Source organism: Misgurnus anguillicaudatus, chromosome 22 (assembly GCF_027580225.2).
Source record: "Misgurnus anguillicaudatus chromosome 22, ASM2758022v2, whole genome shotgun sequence".
Lineage (NCBI taxonomy): Eukaryota > Metazoa > Chordata > Actinopteri > Cypriniformes > Cobitidae > Misgurnus > Misgurnus anguillicaudatus.
The window spans coordinates 20,850,970-20,870,094 of record NC_073358.2 but is presented as its reverse complement, the minus strand read 5'-3'; the positions used below and the strand labels follow the sequence as shown (position 1 = coordinate 20,870,094).

At 38.2% G+C, this 19,125-nt stretch overlaps 1 protein-coding gene across 3 annotated transcripts in view; it reads right to left on the bottom strand.

Moving 5' to 3' along the window:
• edil3a (EGF-like repeats and discoidin I-like domains 3a) overlaps positions 1–19,125 on the bottom strand; it is a 244,382-nt gene that overhangs the window by 61,425 nt on the left and 163,832 nt on the right. For all 3 annotated transcript variants that reach the window (XM_055200158.2, XM_055200157.2, XM_055200159.2), the window contains 3 exons: positions 3,917–4,072; positions 2,047–2,191; positions 461–645 (listed from right to left, as the gene is read on the bottom strand). In XM_055200158.2, coding sequence (XP_055056133.2) covers positions 461–645; positions 2,047–2,191; positions 3,917–4,072 — 486 coding nt within the window. The remainder of the gene's footprint in view (positions 1–460; positions 646–2,046; positions 2,192–3,916; positions 4,073–19,125) is intronic.

The window sequence follows — 19,125 nt, the reverse complement described above, 5'->3', positions numbered from 1 at the left end:
AATATCCTGTAGTCTTTTGCTAGCGCGGAAAAAACAACCTGCGAAGCGAGAAGATGAAAAGGAACAGATCCTCTGATGTCACCGGAAGTTATAGACTCTCCGTAGGCATCAGGGGTCACGGGTGACTTTGTTGGTATAAACACTCGACCTGCGCATGCGCGAGATGGATCATTCAGTGCTTAAGCACCGCCTCTGGCGGTCAGTAGGGATGAAATAGAAATGCTTTGTAGCTTTCTGTTCTTGGGAGAAATAGAAAATGAAAGATAAAAAGACGATAGTGTGTGCGACCGGTCTCTATAGTGGTTGTGTATGTTGTTTATAGTGGACTCTCAAATTTTTTTTCTTGCATGCGCTGTTGTGCACGTACCATCCACGCTGTCTCAAAAATTGGGCTGCATGAAAACTGAATCATGCGGGCGCCGTGCGGATGTGGGCAGCTATAATATACTTTGGGCATTACCTGCAGCCACTGAGACTGATCGCTGTGTCCAGACGTCCAGGCATTGACCTTTCCTTGCTTATCCAGTCTTGCTTTACCAGGCTCCCAGGTGAACATGTCCATGTTAAGGGTTCTGAAGATGCTGGAAGCTGTTATTTGGTAGTCCTGAATGTGGCCAGACTTCATCCCCATTGGCTCAGAACACCCTGAAGAAGTCAATGGCATATTACTGACCTACTATTTCACAATCTCCTAACTAAACACCAGCTTACATGCAACCTTGTTTACATTGACCCTGTTTAGTGATACTTGGCTTATGAACCAGAAAAAAAGGTCACATGGTGGCTGGTTGACCACCATGGTCTTTCTGGTTAAGCAAAGCTAACTGAGAACACTGTTAATAGTCCAATTTTTTCCCCCTAAATTTTGCATTGGAGCCGTTTGCAACAAGCCAATCTGTAAAATGTTTAGTGCATATTTATAATTTAAATTACTGTATATGTAGTTTGAGGAAACGAAAACATTAGGCTTTCTAGGAAATCACACTCCAGTACTCAAATCCTAAACCATATGCTGCTCAGCAATGGGGTCAAGAAACTCAGGTCAGTCTTTTTACTGCAGTCATTTACAATGTCGGCAAGCCAAGTCATTTTAAATCTGTTCAGTGGTGTAGTGTATCCCAGCCTTTCCTATTTAAAGCAAACCAGGAGTATACTGGTGACTGGGATGTTCCATGTACTGTATACACAAAAAACAAACGGTGCTACAGTATATAGCACCAAAACTGTTGCTTTGGATCGTAACCATAGAAGAACCATTTTTAGTGCCATATAGCACCGGTGGACCACCTGTGTAGAACCTGTGTAGAACCATATAGGGGCCATATAGCACCACTAAAGCACCACATATGGTTCTACAAAGCACTATATGGTTCTACACAGGTGCTTCACTGGTGCCTCACCGGTGCTATATGGCACTAAAAATGGTTCTTCTATGATTACGAGCAAAGAACCACTTTTGGTGCTATATAGCACCGTTTGTTTTTAGAGTGTATACATTTTAATGTGAATGTTCTTATAATCCTTATGTTCAGCTCCAAATCATTAATGTACCAATTAAAGGTGCAGTGTGTAGATTTTAGCGGCATCTACCAGTGACATTGTGAATTGCAACCAACGACTGGCGCATAGAGAAGCTACGGTAGCTCCCACAAGACAAACATGTTGTTGTCTAAGACAAAATATAGTGGTGAAAAAATGATTTGTCTGTTTAAGGCTACTGTAGAAACATGCCGGCACAAAATGGCCACTTCTATGTAAGGGGACATACTGTGTATGTAAATAAAAACGTCTCATTGTAAGGTAAAAAACACATAACAGTTCATTATCTAAGGTCTTTATACACCCCTGATAATATAGTTATGTAAATAATATTGCATTTCTGTCAAGAGATCCTTTTAAAAGTTACACACTGCATCTTTAAAACACAAATTTAAACCGGCAGAGATGAAAACATAAATCATATAACCTGTGTGCTTTATTAGCAAAAGTCTCATCTAGAAGTATAAGTGTGATGCCTCCTTTTATTATAACATATGTATCTCTCACCTGTGAGCTCACAACCCAGGAGCTCCATACGAAGAGTGCAGTGTCTCCTGCACACCTGAGGGTAGATCCTCACATACTGAGCTTCGATTGGAGGGGTGAAGGAGTTGGCAAATGGGGTGTTGTTATCAATATTTCCACGGAAAATCTGGATGGAGAGTAGGGAGAGAATCATTTTAAAATCTTTGTTCAAATGGATATATGCTAAGGTCAAATCTGAAACAGATGAAATCATGAATATAATGTAATTTGTAAAAAAAAATCATAGGTTGTATGCTTTGGTTCGGCATAAATGAAATGATACATCAAAACCGCATATTGTTTGCCACTTAGACACTTAAAGGACAAGTTTGGTATTTTACACTTAAAGCCATGTTTTCAAATTTTTTATAATGAAATAGAACGGTTTTGACTGAAATTTGGACATATGCTGCTGGCCCGAGAATTTTCAGTTTCCCCCCACCCTCACAATGGCTGCATAGGTGCACTGGAACAATCCTTCCTAAAATGCATTAAAGGTGCCCTTCCTCGGTTGCTTTTATTGTTTTATACTGTTGTCTGAGGTCTACTCATGACGTTTGCGTGGTTTTTACATCCAAAAACATCAAAAGCAATAAGTAATAGGCCATTTTGTACCCTGAGGCCAGTTCGAGTGGGGCCAGCTGCATTGACGACTTGGAAGTAAACGGCCACTGCTATGATTGGATATGATATTTTTGTGTGAGCATATCAGTGAACACCACTGACCACTCGGTGAGTTTCGTGTCTTTGTAAATGAAAGTTTAATGCATTTTAGGAAGGATTGTTCAAGTGCACCTATGCAGCCATTGTGTGATGATACCACAGAAACCGAAAATTCTCGGGGCAGCAGCATATGTCCAAATTTCAGTCAAAACGGTTCTATTTCATCATAAACAATCTGAAAACAGAGCTTTAAGTGTAAAATACTGAACTTGTCCTTTAATTTTAAGAAAAATTTTCTCACCCCATTGGCAGATATTTTTGGCTGTTTTAGCACAGGTTCACTTAAATTGTACATTTGTTTTGTCTAAAAACTAGACTTATTTTCTCAGGTCATTTTGCTCATCAAGAAAATACACCTCAATTTAAGAAATTTTAGATATTTCTACTGAAAACAAGACAAAAATAAAGTAAGAAAGTCATTTTTTTTTGCAGTGTATGCCATTGTCAGACAATTGTAGCACCATTATCTATCAGCTAAGCTACATGTATTGATATTCAGCATGTCTCTTTTCTGTAAGAAAAGCAAGACAATGTGACATACTTGTCACCATGATTTTGCCAAGTCACATTTTTTGAATCAACATTCTTTGTTCTGAAACAACATTCTTTTCAAAAAAGCATAGTCCCCTAACCCAAACCCATGATGACATCATAACATTCCTAAAATCAGAGGCAAATAATAGCTTGATAAGACCAGTATTCAAGCCTGCAAATCCATTTTCAAAGACTAACACAAAATAAACCGTGATCATGACCATAAACCTGACCTTACAATCTCATCTAATAGAGTTTTCCAGGACCAACACTCAAGTACAAAACACCAATATACAGTAGTGCTGCCTTTAAATAGTACTGCAATTAAATGACTAAAATCTATAGACTATACATCTAATAATAGAACAGGAAAATTGCAACTTCTATCCAAAGTCATTAGAAAGGATAACTGGACACTCGGTTCTAATAAAAAAGATGGCATCAGAGATGATAGACGCCGGGTGTCCTCTGAGGCTTAGACAGCTCTCATTTATCCTTAAAAAATCCAGTTTGAAAAGATGTACGGCGGAAGGGAAGTGCAAGCACATGCTGAGTGAGTGATGTGGCTCTTTTACGCTAATTAAAAAAATCTCACTATATCTTCGTCCGTGCCCTTGACTTTGTACGTCCTCCACGTCTTTCCGTCATTGCTGTAGGCCACTTTGTACGACTTAACATATTCAGGGCTCCCGATGCGCTTGGCTCCCTGGGTTATCACTCCTGTCACCCGCATCCTTCTCTGGAGATTAATCTGAGAGAGGAGACAAGAGAAACAAAAGAGAAAGAGAGATGAGCAGTTACAGAGAGAACGTGAGAGGTGGAAAGATATCTTCCTTATTCCGTTAGTAAATCCAAGGAGACCGCATATTAACGTACAAAATCAACCATAAAAAACATTTGTCAGTTATCATTCACAGATCCCATACTCATCAGTTTCACACACCTTTACCAATTTAAATATCTCACATACCAAAGTTTTACAGAGGAGAATGAATGGATAGATATACAGTATCAGAGTCGTAGTATTTTCATACTATACTGTATGAATTGAACCTCACTTTTTCTATTTGTATTGCTGTACACAAACCTCTAATGTATGGTTCTATAAATATTTAGTATATTTGACATTCCTCCCTTATCAGGCCAGATGGAACTTGAAAAATAGAAATTGAAAAAAAAGGTGTTGAATGTAAAAGGGTTTTCAAATGGTCTCTGACCAGGCTAGACTTCCCTTTCACTTACAAACAAGAGTTAGAAAATACAGCCTGTCCAATGCCTTATAGCGACATTACAAAGAAATGTCTAGGTCCATATGTCCAGTCTTACACAAAAACACCTCATGCATCCACAGATGGTGCTTGTGGTGTAATGGTGCTGCACAGCATTGAGACATAAAAACAGACACTCTGGAGCGAATGTCTCTGCACATTTACCTGTTCAAGAAGGTAGGAAACAACTGCTCTCATCCATGTTATTCTGTATTAATAAGTGTACAATATTTATTTGAATCTGGACTTTCACTATTGCCGATGTATTGAGTAAAATAAACTTGCCTAAAAAGATAAGATTGTTAATTATCAGGACCTTAATTTACCAGGCTTAGTGAACTTGATTTGGCTTGTCATGTTAATTGGGCCTATTCGGCCTCCCAGGTATGTTGTGTATGCTATTGTGTTAGCTGAATAAATGTTAAAGGACAAGTTCGGTATATTACACTTAAAGCCCTGTTTTCAGATTGTTTATGGTGAAATAGAACGGTTTTGACTGAAATTTGGACATATGATGCTGGCCCGAGAATTTGCGGGTGTTTTTTCTATCACCTCCCACCTCTAGAACGGGTCCACAGGTGCACAGGAACAATCCCTCCCAAAATGCATCAAACCTCCGTTCACAAAGACATGAAACTCACCGAGCGGTCAGGGGTGTTAACTGATATGCTCACACAAAAATTGCTGCAAAAGATGCTTTCCAACAGGTTTTATCGTAGTTTTTGTCCAATTCCATTGACTTGTATTAGATGTGCTATGAGGTACGGTATTACTCCGCGCAGGGAACTTTGTTTGTATTCTTGCAATTGGCAAAGGCGGATTATCGCCACCAATTGGGGTGGAGTGCCTATTATTCAAGCTCTCAACGGAAGAATACACGGGTGTGAGGCGTTAAGAAAAATAGGTCCACAAGTTTACAATGAATGCTAAAACACCTGTTAAAAAGCATCTTTTGCAGTGATTTTTGTGTGGACATATCAGTGAACACCCCTGACCACTCGGTGAGTTTCACGTCTTTGTAAACGAAAGTTTAATGCATTTTAGGAAAGATTGTTCCAGTGCACATACGCAGCCATTGTAGAGGTGGGAGGTGATAAAACAACCGAAATTCTCGGGCCAGTATCATATGTCCCAATTTCATTCAAAACCGTTCTATTTCATAGACAATCTAAAAACAGGGCTTTAAGTGTAAAATACCAAACTTGTCCTTTAATGTTACGTTATCATGTATGGACACCTATTCAGCCTTCTGTTCTGCCTGCTATTGTTTAGTTGAATAACTTGCCTTTCCAGATTAAATGTCTGTTCTTCGGCTTGGATTTTGTGAAATCATTTTCTAAATAAACGGGACGTATAGTCCAGTGCGACTTAAACTGTATATGTTTTTTCCTCTTCAAAACGCATTTTTGACGATGCAACTTCTACTCCGGAGCGACTTATAGTACGAAAAATACGGTAAATAGTTCTGTCACAGTTGAGCTACAGGAACGCTCATTCATGTGTGTACTTGAAATTAGGTAAATACTAAACCGCCAACTAATCAATTGCTTTTCTGGATAGATATAATAGATACATAAGCACTATTCGGATGGGATTAGTCTTCCAAACGACGTTTGAGTTTTAACGTGTCCCCCACAACATCTGTGATTTTATGTACAAATTCGGACGAGACTAAAATTCACAGGTTATTCTAGAGGTATAAGTTTTAACAATGTATGACATTTGTCTTGTCTTGATAAATTTTTTTAATTCCACCAAATGGAAAAAGAAACATCCATGTCTCAATGAATGGGATGCAGGAAGTACAATACACGTGTGTTAGTAAGAACTTATGGCAGATCACATTGGCTAAAACACGAAAAGGAACCGTTTTTCAAAATATATTGCTGGCAAACACAGATTCGCATTCGGACGGGATTACATTTCTTTTGTCGAAAAAGTAAATTGCTCTGGAATTTTTATGGAGGTCGTGAGAGAAAAACACAGACATGGCCAATCCGGAAGGGATTAAAAACATAGAGGACCTCTGAGAAGAATGATTTTCTCAGAGGTACCTTTGTAAAACTAATCCCGTCTGTATAGGGCTATAGGAACTTTTTTTAATCCCTTGTGGTTTACAAAAAAAAAAACATGTAGTACAACTAAAGAGAAATACTTTGCATTGAACAAATACTCAAAACTCACACAGTAATACAGGTAACAAGAGAAGGCAGTAGCAAAGTGTGTGTTTTTATCAGGTGTTATACTGCGTTTTATTTTTATTCTTCTTACAATAGTCGCTCTGTCAGATTATGCAATATTGACGCCCTAAATTCTTTTCATGTTGTGGACAAGAAACATGTCATCTTCAAATATTTGCATTATTTAATCAAGAAGACAGAACTAGTGAATGACACCCTGAAACAAGCGTAAACAGAAAACATCATAGAGTATTATTGCCACAGCTCTACCAACCTTTCCTTCATTGCATAATTCCAACTAAAAGCAACAATACCACGGTCTTTCATCTTTTTGAGAGCTGTGTATAGTAGTTCTGTGCTCCTATTGGTCAACATTACAGACAACCCATCTTGGACAACTGGAAAAATAAAAATAATGATGCAAGTCTTTCTGTTGGAATGCTATGATCAATTCAACAGGCATATTTTGTAGGTGGAGGGAGGTGTTGTTCATGATGATCAGCAGTTTGGATAACATTCCCCTCTCAGCAACTACCTCCATAGGGACCGGATCTACTGACAGAACTTGCTTTCTATAGGAATTTATTTAGCCAGTTGGCATCACCCACTTTTGCACCATGGAATGCCACAGCAAACAGAAGCAGAAAACAGGAATCGGTCTAGCAAAAGCAGATTGACAAAACATGTTAAGTCAACGCAGATCCCCAGGCACTTGTAAAAGTCCACTATCTCCACATCACATCCACATATACAGACATGGGTGAGTTGGGCCTTTTCTCCCTTGAAGTCAACTTGGAATTCTTTAATTTCGATATTGACTTTTAGGTTATAAGCTCTCAAATCACTCCACAAAGCTGCTGATTAGTGTCCTACTCTCGTTTTCTCCTATATAATGTCCTGTTCACATATCAGTACATTTTCTGTAATCCTTTAATGTCCTTTTACATATTTAGCAAGATAAATATGTAAAGAGTCACCAAAGAGCTTTTGCAAGTGGTATGACTTTGTGTAAGAAGTCTAGATGGTGAAGAGAAAAAGACATAAAATTAGGAACGCCTACAGTATGTTGCTAAGCACTAAGACACACCGTTTTACAACATTAGCAGTATGATATCACAAGGTAAAAGAATCAAAATGTTTAAAGAGACTGCTTTGGTTTAATGGCGATTAAAAAAGGAATGGGTGGATTTTTTTTATTTTAGGTAGGTTGTGTTCACACACTGCCAACACACATTTATGTCCAAACACCTTGTAAATGTGGATTTTGCATTATAGGTGCCCTTTAAAAGTTGTTACTGCATTGCGCAACTCTGAACCTCCTGCCGGCTGCTGCGTGGCGCAGCATTTTGTATTCGGCATCATTTTTTATTAGTTTAAGAATGTTTTAAAACATGTGGTGTTATGTTGGTGCCAAGGGAGCATGTTTTACCTTTAAATGCATTTTATTTCATGTTTCTAAGTGCTACAGAGGCTTAGATATGAAGTTTTTGGTAGACGTTGACAATTCTTAGTATTTTTTCTGAAAATCCTCAGGAGATAGGGGTATTTATCCTAGAATAACATAGGTTTTTATAGGCATTTTAGCAGGCATTTTAGGAGTAAATGGGTTAACCTAACTTTGAGTTTCTCATGTTTAAGTCATCCTTTTTCAAATACACTACTAATTATACAAAGCAGGTCCTATTCCTTGAAAGGCTACTTTCCTGAGAAGCTCAGGCACAGATAGAGAAAACCTGCTTGAAAGGGACAGGGAGGTTTTCATACATCCATAGTCTAGTCTTTGAAGATTTAAATGCCTTGAACTTGACAAACTGTAATATCCTTTGCAGATTTTGTGGCTTCCAGTTTAAGTATGACTATACTACAAAACTGTAATGTTGAGTGTTAAGCTGAGAAAAGGGACATATCCTTCATTGGGTTTTACATCACCTCAAGGGGAAGCAGATGTAAACGAATAAAGATTTCGACACATTTATTATTATTTTTAATGTTTACATTCACTAGCTAGTACACTAGCAGCTTTACACTCACCTGTTGTGTTTAAAACCAAGGCAATTTCTAATCATCTCTTTGCATTATTAAGGCAGTCGTTTACTTCCTTACTAACACAAGCCGTTTCTTTGTCTCCACTGTCTACTGGATTGTTACAGCAGAATGTTTTGCCGCTGCTATTTCAAAAGGTCTGTCATTCACCTTCCTCTCTCATTGGGAATAGAGGGGATATGCACATGACATCACCGTCAGCGAGAGAGACTGCGGTTACGCCCACTGAGTGGCAAAAGACAGAGTGGCAGCATTTGAGTAGAGCGTGACGTTGGCAAAAACACAGCTAAAACGCTTCGAAATGGGAAAAAGCTGTTGTGCGATAGACTGTACTAACAGATTAACAAGAATTTTACAGACTGCCAAAAAACACCGAAACGAGAAGTAAATTGATCGTCTACAGTAAAAGTACACAATTTAAATGTAATTAGGCATTAAATACATTTTAATATCCAATATTGAAGAATACACAGTATGATTCTATGCTTTAGAATGTAGTGAAGCAAAAAATCCCAAAACAAACACCCTGATGAAGCACAGATGCTTGGAAAATGTAACTAATGTAACTAAGTATTGTCCACCTCTGCTATCAAGTCCAACTAAATTCAATTTATGCTGATAATAGTCAGTTTTACTGGCATTTTCGCAGCACCCATTTTGAAAACCAGCCATTTTGTTGAACGTTTGCTACTCAAAAGGGCGAGTTCCGGCGTGGTCATGTGGAAAAGTGACGTCAATGCATACCCTCTATTGTGAAAGTAATGATGTAATCATCCCGATTTAAAAGAACTCAGGACTCAAGGTAGCCCAGATTTGCTAGTGAGCACTTCGGGAGGTGTAAGATCTGATCTGTAAACATCTTACATTACAGGATAATCTGAGACGAACATCCGAACAATCAAGGTCACGCACCTAATTTCTCTTGGATTCTTGTGAAGGAAAATGTGGGCCAATAATCCTGTAGTGTGTGCCTGGCTTTAGCTGAATTTGTTTATACTTCTAGAGAATGTCTGTAGAATACCAAAGATAAAAATATTTTACTGATCCTTCCAAAGAACTCTACAAACACTCAAAAGTAAAATACACGCATCACGGGCCATAGACTGCTTTGGAAACATCTTCAAATAAAAGAACATTTATGTTGGTTTAAAACAATAATGCCGCATGTTTCATGTGTATCAAAATAAAATGCAACAGCAAGCTTGCTCACGGTTTAAAAGTAACAGCTATATACAGTATATAAGCTATTGCTGTTTGAATTTAGATGGACCTGCAAACCAGAACAGCTTTGCGGAATGAAAAGCTCCTGAATCCTATTCTGAAAAACTATGCTTGTGTTAAGCTACTGAGATTTCAGTCCTTCCCTATGCAAGTAAACAGGAGCTACACTTACAAAATGGAAACATATTAAATGTGGTAACACTGCTAAGGCACACACAATAATAAGAGAATTACTGCTATTTCCAGTGTGCTGTTTCACTGCAGGGGCACATCTTTAGTGTTAGTGTTCATCTCAAACACAAAGAGGAGGCCCAAGTGCTGTAAAGGTCACATACTGTAGCTACAGGGCTACCAGACACTATTACTCAAATGAAAAACAATTCTAAGATATAATGTTAAACATATCTGCAGCTAAATCCTTTAAATTACATCTAAAATTTCAAAATAATCACCCACGCTCACTCCCAGCATGCACCAGTGAGAGACAATCATTTAGTAGGGGATTTTGCACCAGAGGAACATTTTTATACTCCCTAGAAATATATGGCAAAGAAGAAGCTTAAAAGAAGAAACTTTTTTATAAATTATTTTACCAAGGGTGCCCAAAATTTCGAGCCCCACTGTACATATAGTGTAGGTATACTGTAACTAACAAGAACACTACTGTACTTACAAATGAATGTACAAAATAAGTAGTACTAACAGGCAAGTGTGGGTTGATGACAGGTACTTATAATGTATGTATATTGTAACTAACAAGAAACACTACTGTACTTACAAATTGTATGTACATGGTGTGTAGTACACACAGGCCAGTGTAAGTTAATGACCGGCACATATAGTGTATATATACTGTAACTAATGAGAAAAACACCTCTGTACTTACAAATTGTATATACACGGTAAGTGTGTGGTACATGCAGGCAATTGTAAGTGAATGAAAGGTGCTTATAGTGTACTGTGTATGTATATAATAACTAATAACAAACATTAGTGATGTGCCTTTTTTGTACTCTTTGTATCTTTGTCCTTTATTGTACCCTTTAAACCCAAGCATTGAATATCGTACGCATTAACTACTGGGTACATTCACTAGTACGTCCATAGTAACTGCATGAAAACAAGACTGCAAAATAAAGTGTTGCATTTTACTATTACACAGGACATGTGGCAGACACAGCTGTCCTTTCGAACTAAAGCAAAACTGTTAGCCAATCATGAATGCTTATCAAATTATTCTGATGAGAGGCGGTTAAAACAAGACAGAAAATAGCCTATTACTGCTAAATTATGATGTATTTTGATGAAAAAAAAAATTATAACATTATAAGAGGACCTCAGAGAATAGTACAAACTAATAAAAAGGAAGGTCATGAGCGCTTTAAAAAGCAGTGTAAACACAGTTTATCCTTATTCCACTAATATTTTACAATACATAAAGGTGCATAAAGGTTTTTTTCTCAACCTTGATGATATGTCGCAATGCAGGTTGTCGCAGGAGATTCCTAGAAGATGTTTTGCTCTTGCATTCATAGAAGTTACGTGCACATTCGATCTCTGCTGAATTGTCCATGCCAAGTTTTGACAATATAACATCTAAAATCTGATCCCACTCACATGATTCATATTTCACAAGACGGTTATAAATATAGTCTTTCACAACTTTATGCTGTTATTTTGTGGCAAATTCATCTTGTGCATATGTCTTCTCCAGTACATTTTCACTTCTGTCATGAACATTCAAATTGTATTATTTGGGCAGAATGTTTTTTGTATTGCCCATCACTGCATTAATGCTGTAGCCATTTACACTGATGCTAGACTATAGAGAAGATTTCCTACCACCAGTATGAATTATTCATCACATTAGAGTAACTGATTCCTGTTAGTTCCTATAACTAACCAATGCAAAAGCAACTATAATCAGTGCATGATTGGTTCACCTAAAGAATATAATTCCTATTCCATATACAGGAATGAAAGTGAATGAGGACTGGATGTGTCAAGCTACAAAATGAAAATATGGCAAAATGACAGCAAAGTGTTCGTGATAGCTAAATGTTGGTTACACTTAGTTTATTTTACAGTACATGCACTTGCAGTGTACATTTCAGAATAAGGTACAGGTAACAAATTACTGCTAAATAAATGTACAGTACTTTGTGAGCTTTGTTCTGTCAGGATACTGTACAGTAAGTTTAGGATTACCTATTGTACAGTAGTAATGTCAACAGTTACACAATACGTATATAGTAAGCTAAGTACATATACACTCACCTAAAGGATTATTAGGAACACGATACTAATACTGTGTTTGACCCACTTTCGCCTTCAGAACTGCCTTAATTCTACGTGGCATTGATTCAACAAGGTGCTGAAAGCATTCTTTAGAAATGTTGGCCCATATTGATAGGATAGCATCTCGCAGTTGATGGAGATTTGTGGGATGCACATACAAGGCACGAAGCTCCCGTTTCACCACATCCCAAAGATGCTCTATTAGGTTGAGATCTGGTGGCTGTGGGGGCCATTTTAGTACAGTGAACTCATTGTCATGTTCAAGAAACCAATTTGAAATGATTCGAGCTTTGTGACATGGTACATTATCCTGTTGGCAGTAGCCATCAGAGCATGGGTACATGGTGGTAATAAAGGGATGGACATGGTCAGAAACAATGATCAGGTAGGCCGTGGCATTTAAACGATGCCCAATTGGTGCTAAGGGGCCTAAAGTGTGCCAAGAAAACATCCCCCAAACCATTACAACATCACCACCTGCCTGCACAGTGGTAACAAGGCATGATGGATCCATGTTCTCATTCTGTTTACGCCAAATTGTGACTCTACCATCTGAATGTCTCAACCGAAATCAAGACTTATCAGACCAGGCAACATTTTTCCAGTCTTCAACTGTCCAATTTTGGTGAGCTTGTGCAAATTGTAGCCTCTTTTTTTTACTATTTGTAGTGGAGATGAGTGGTACCCGGTGGGATCTTCTGCTGTTGTAGCCCATCCGCCACAAGGTTGTGCATGTTGTGGTTTCACAAATGCTTTGCTGCATACCTCAGTTGTAACAAGTAGTTATTTTAGTCAAAGCTGCTCTTCTATCAGCTTGAATCATTCGGCCCATTCTCCTCTGACCTCTAGCATCAACAAGGCATTTTCGCCCACAGGACTGTTTTTCTCTTTTCTCTGTAAACCCTAGAAATGGTTCTGCGTGAAAATCCCAGTGACTGAGCAGATTGTGAAATACTCAGACCGGCCCGTCTGGCACCAACAACCATGCCATGCTCAAAATTACTTAAATCACCTTTCATTCCCATTCTGACATTCAGTTTGGTGGTCAGGAGATTGTCTTGACCAGGACCACAACCCTAAATGCATTGAAGCAACTGCCATGTGATTGGTTGATTAGATAATTGCATTAATGAGAAATTAAACAGGTGTTCCTAATAATCCTTTAGGTGAGTGTAGAAAAGGACTGTTTTTTTCAAATATTAAACACATACATACCTAAAGTGCTGCGATCAGATACCAGATATTACCCAGCTCTTATTCACTTACATTATATGGAAAGAGTGGCCGGCAAATTCTTAAAAAAAATCATCTTCATTGATTCAGAGAAGGGCAGATATGATGAATTAACATGAGGGTGATTACCTGATCAAAGAATGCTCATTTTTGGCTGAACCATTCCGTTAATGTCCTTTTTATATGTTCCAAGGAAAAAATATAAATGTATTTAAATTGATGCTCAACCCACTGGCTACATCCCTGCAGTCTGAATATATAAATATGTATTTGTACACATATGGCACAGCCCCATCCATCTCCCTGTATACATCTACATATACTATGTCAGCCATGTGCAAAGTGGTGATCTATATGTAATGAGCATTCTGTTATATCTCCCATAATATTACACAGCATTACTAATAGAGAAACACTTGAAGACACTATAAAATAAGGCATCTGCTTAGTGAGAACAGTCAGTCAAGGCTTTGTGTTCCCTATAGGTAAAAAGCTGTCTGATGAGGCTCCTGAGGGACAGGGTGTGGACTAGAGCTGAGTGCTCAGGGGGGGAACAGGGCAAGAAGATAGCTCAAGCTCTTAGACAGACAGCCATGAAATGAGGAAAAAGTAAAAGTCATAATAGTGGGTTTAAAATGATTTGTTATCACTGAATGACGCGTATGTGTTGCTTCACAGTCAGCTACACATGACAGTTAATTCACCATCCTGAAGCGTGTGAGCAATGGGCTGGGATTTTGAAGGGCCACACAAATCTCTGGCAGAATTTGTTCTTATACACTTCTGAAAATGCATCAAAAACTCACTAAACCATTGACAGAGGTTGCAGCACAGTGGAAGATGACAGCATTTCTTTAAAAAAGGACAGTCCCTTTTCAGAATTATTATAACACTGTTATTTGTTATCTTTACAGCACTGCCTCTATGTCCCTACTGTACATACTGAGACAAACATCTTTGGCATCACTTAAGATGCCATTTTGGGTGGCTCAGTTCGTAGCCCGTTAGACCCACAGCTGGGTTGGAAGGTCTTTTTGTGTGTTGTGTGCATGGTTCCCTGTGACAGTGTGGGTTTACTCTGGTTTCCTCCCAAAGTACAAAAACATGCATGCTAGGCGAATAGGAGATGCCAAATTGTCCTTACCAAACTTGTGTATAGATTAACTTGTGTGTAGCCTAAAGGTTCAGCAGAAGATTTTCCAAAATTTTAGAAAATAACCATCCTCTCCATGGCGCAACACTCTACCTGCTCCCGAGAGGTAACGCGTATTAAATATGTGCACGAGAGAGAGCATGCACGAGCCTAGTTCTTCTTATGCACGCTCTATATACAAGTTGCTGTCTGCATTTAGATGTTTACCGTGTCTGTGCGGTTTATTATTGTGTCTAGAATTCAGCTGCAAATGAATGAGCAGATACCCATGCGGCCCCCAAATTCCTTCAAACGGCCCTGCCCATGCCACTAAGCTTATTGATTAGTTTAGTGGGGATAATTGTGTAAAATGTAGAGTTGAAGTCCATGAACAGAGCTGAATGAGGTGTTTGGGCTGTAGGCAAACTGGAAGGGTTCAGTGCAGGTGCTTTATGGCCTCATGCATAATCTAGCCAAATACCAAAACATGTTTTATGTAGATGTCCACTAATAAACATATCAAATTATCAAGACAAATACCTAAACTGGTCATTCAGGCAACCCAAATACAAATAGTTTTGAAATGTGTAGTTTGGCACATCCCTAATAAGATCATTAATCTTGCTAACAAGTAGCAGAAAATTATTTTCCTCAGTGTCAATTATCCATCAATTAATCTAAATTTATTCTCACATAGACTCACACAAGCACAAAAGAGGGGTGACCAATTAGAGTCGTGTGACTAAAGGCCATGATTGGGTGATACTTCATGCTCATAATGACCACAGATGCTAGAGTCAATTCATCTAAAAGTGATGCACTCTGACATGCTGGCACCATTTGTGGAGGGGACACTGGAAACATCTGGCACTGCAATACTTGTCAGTTTTGCAGAAATTGATTCAGTTGCAGACTGAAAGCATAAGCGGCTGTAATTCCCAAAGGCCGTATATCAGCCTGACACCCAATCAGGCAAGAGTCATTTACCAATTATGATCTCACTTCTCAAGCCACTGACAGGGTTTTAAATTGTTGTGGTGTGACCAGAAAAAAGAGTGAGAGTCACATATAGACACACACACACATACACATACACATACACAGAGCCAGATACAAGATCATACAAGCACCACTGCAAGGCTACAGTACATTGCATTGTGTAATAATACAAATTAACATGCTTAAAATTAGACTATGCTGGTTTGCTGGAATGAGCTGGTTTGAGAAATGTTTCAGACAGTTAGGGGGCGTGCACACCAACGCTTTTACGCCCGCAGCCGGCGCATGTTTTCAATTCATTTCAATGGAAACTCAGCGTTTTTCAAATAAGCCAGCAGCTAGCGTTTTTTTTCCGCGCTGAAAACCGGCGCAGAGAGTTGAGAAATGTTCAACTTTGGAAGAAAAGCTCCGCTCGTCAATGTCAGTTCTCACGCGGCCGTCCAATCACAGTGTAGGTGGGGCGGGACAAGTATCACAGCAACCAACCGTCTCACAGCTGACGTATCAGCACTACCAAAGCGATTAGCTGAGGAAAGCTGGCACTCAGCTGAAAAACAGCTGGCATTCGGCGTCCTCAAGGCGTTTTCAGCCGCGTTTAAAAGTTTTGGTGTGTCCAGCCCCTTAGAGATCGACCGATATATCTGTTCTCCGATATTTTCCCCACATTTAAGCATGTTCCCATTACGGGTATCGACTTTGTAAAATCAGATTGACCGATAAAAGCAACTTCCACAAAAGGGCTTTAAGTATACTTACTTTGTTTTAATTAATCATATTTATTTAACATACCAGCCATTAATGCAAAGATATTTATCCAGCTTGGCTAAGAAAAAGAGTCATGTAGACTGATCCATCGAATTCAATCCCAATAACGACGTAGCTTACATGAATGAAACAGCCATGAATGAATGCGTGTGAGAAATATAAATGCTAAATTGATTCGAAAGCAAACTCTTTCGTATGATTTCTCGAATTTCTTGCGATACTTTGATGTCTTCTGCTTGTCGTTCTTTGGGGCACAGCATGAAGTCGAACACAACTTATAATACAAACTTATAATTAGGTCTCATGATGACCGCTGCTGTTATGATCATGGGTAGTTCTTTACCTGTTTTCGCAAATAAAATCCTGTTTTGTTTTAACATTCAAACAGAATCACGTTTCTCCCTCGAGCTAGATGCATACATTATTCCAGAAGTAATATGATTTGTTCTCTGTGGATAAATAAACATGTTCTTACAGTTCCACTGGGAATTGTAGCGCAATCACGGTGAATTGTATGAATTATTTGCACGCCTTTTTAAATATGGCCACATTAAAACAAACCTCCACGATGACAAAAGCTAAGACCTGTTTTTCCAGTTGGCCCTGTTTACTGAAAATGTTATTTATTTGTTTACTTGTACGAGTGGTTGGTTAACTCATGTAATATTACGACATTTAAAAAGTCAGTTATTATTAGTACTACACATTTTATTAATATATAATGTGCTTTTATGGATCCATTATTTGAGAATGTCCTTGTATGACCAGGGGAAATGATGCCATACACTAGGTTTTTGTGAAACGGCGCCACTGCATTAAGCCCTTGGACCCCAATGCTCTAAATGAAGTTTAAAAAGTTATTTACCATCTAAAATAATCTTTATTTGTACCATCCTAAAGCTTTATCTAATACAACGATGCATTTCTATTTTAACTGAAATTTTGGTTATGGTTTAAAAACATGCAGGAATTAGAAAATAAAGAGCAGGTATAGACCCCTTCACAGTTCACGTCACAGGCGGTTCCTACTGCGCATGTTGGGGTCAGAAAAGTCATTACAGCAGATTGAGTTTGCGTTTTATTCGGTATCGTCACAAAAATGCCTACTTGCGTCGTGGGCTTTGTAAATCGCACCAGGTCTGCCATTAAGTTTTTCGGAATTCCTGCAGATCCTCAAAAACCAAAAAATACAACATCTGTGGCTGCAAGCAATTAAACATGCAGACTGGGACAATGCAAAAATCAAAGAGGCTTGTGTTTGTAGTTCTCACTTCATTTCAGGCAAGTCGTCATTTTTCAGCCCTAGATTAAACTAGAAAGCTAAATGGTATGAACAGTTTGATCCCATGCTGCGCGCGCACCTGATAGTCATTCAATGTTTACAAACCTTGAAGGTTAATTGGTTAATGTGAAAAAAGTAATTAAGTTTGAAGATAAAGTTTGGCATCTGATTGATGTTAAAAAAGTTAGAAAGAGTGACAAGTCTAAAATTATCTTCCTTGCGCTGACTGACAGATCCGAAGAGTGGATACATGCACAAGCGTGTGACCCCAATATATACACATAATGAATTACAGTTTAAAAATATCTGTTTTGACAAGAATTTACACAGATATAATTTATTAAGTCTTAAGTAAATGTTTGGTTAAAGGCAGAGTGCACAATGTTTGAAAGCCAATGTTGATATTTGAAATCACCTAAACACGCCGCAAATACAAGAACATGAGCATATGGTTCCCAGACCACGTCTCATTCTCTATGAGACTGGTCTGGTGTTAGCCAGGCTATATAAATATATAAACATACAAATATATCAAATGAAAGAACAGATGCTCAAATTCCAAACAAACAAACAAATAAAACAGGAAAAAGGTTTCATACTGTACTATCTTCATTTATTATCTTTTTATAACCTCTTAAATGTGGATAGGTTTCTTCAAAAATACCAAATTTTAGGCAAAAAGCTGAAAAAATTGCATTTTTGTAAAGGACTTTTGTTAGAGATCAGATTCAGAACGATTATCAAAACATACACTTTAAACTGTTGTTGAATTTGTTTTGCCTCAGTTTTTTTTTTATAAATTGGGTAATCTAGTGGACAATAGTGGAATTACAGCTTACTGTAAAAACTCGTCAGGGAAGCGTCATTGGCAAAGAAATGTTTTCTCTTAATTGACGAGATAACTTGTCAATGGCAGGGAAAGAGTTAATACAATAATCTGAAAAATTAATATAAATGTAACAGGTGTTTTTATTATCAACAGTAATCAAATATTGAAGCGTTCTTAATCATAATGAATTTGACAGTAAATAAAAAACAATTATATTCAAGTCAATAGGTTAAATGCCTTACCCACTATATACACAGCAAGATATTGATATTGACTGCAGACACACCTCTTCTATCTTAAAAAATATACTTGATATCTTTCTTTCTCTCTCAACAGGTATTGTTTCGGAATAGTGAAAACCTGTAACTTGGTATAAGCACTTTTTGCATTACTGCCTCTCTATGACAAATCTCTTTATTGTTTTCAAATCGCTCAAGTCGCTTCAGGGGCGGACTGGCCATCTGTGTGATCTGGAGAATCACAGAGCGGCCGGTACTCAGGACGGCCGGTGGGCCGGCCCACCACCCGCCACGCACGCAGTCATTACCTGTTTT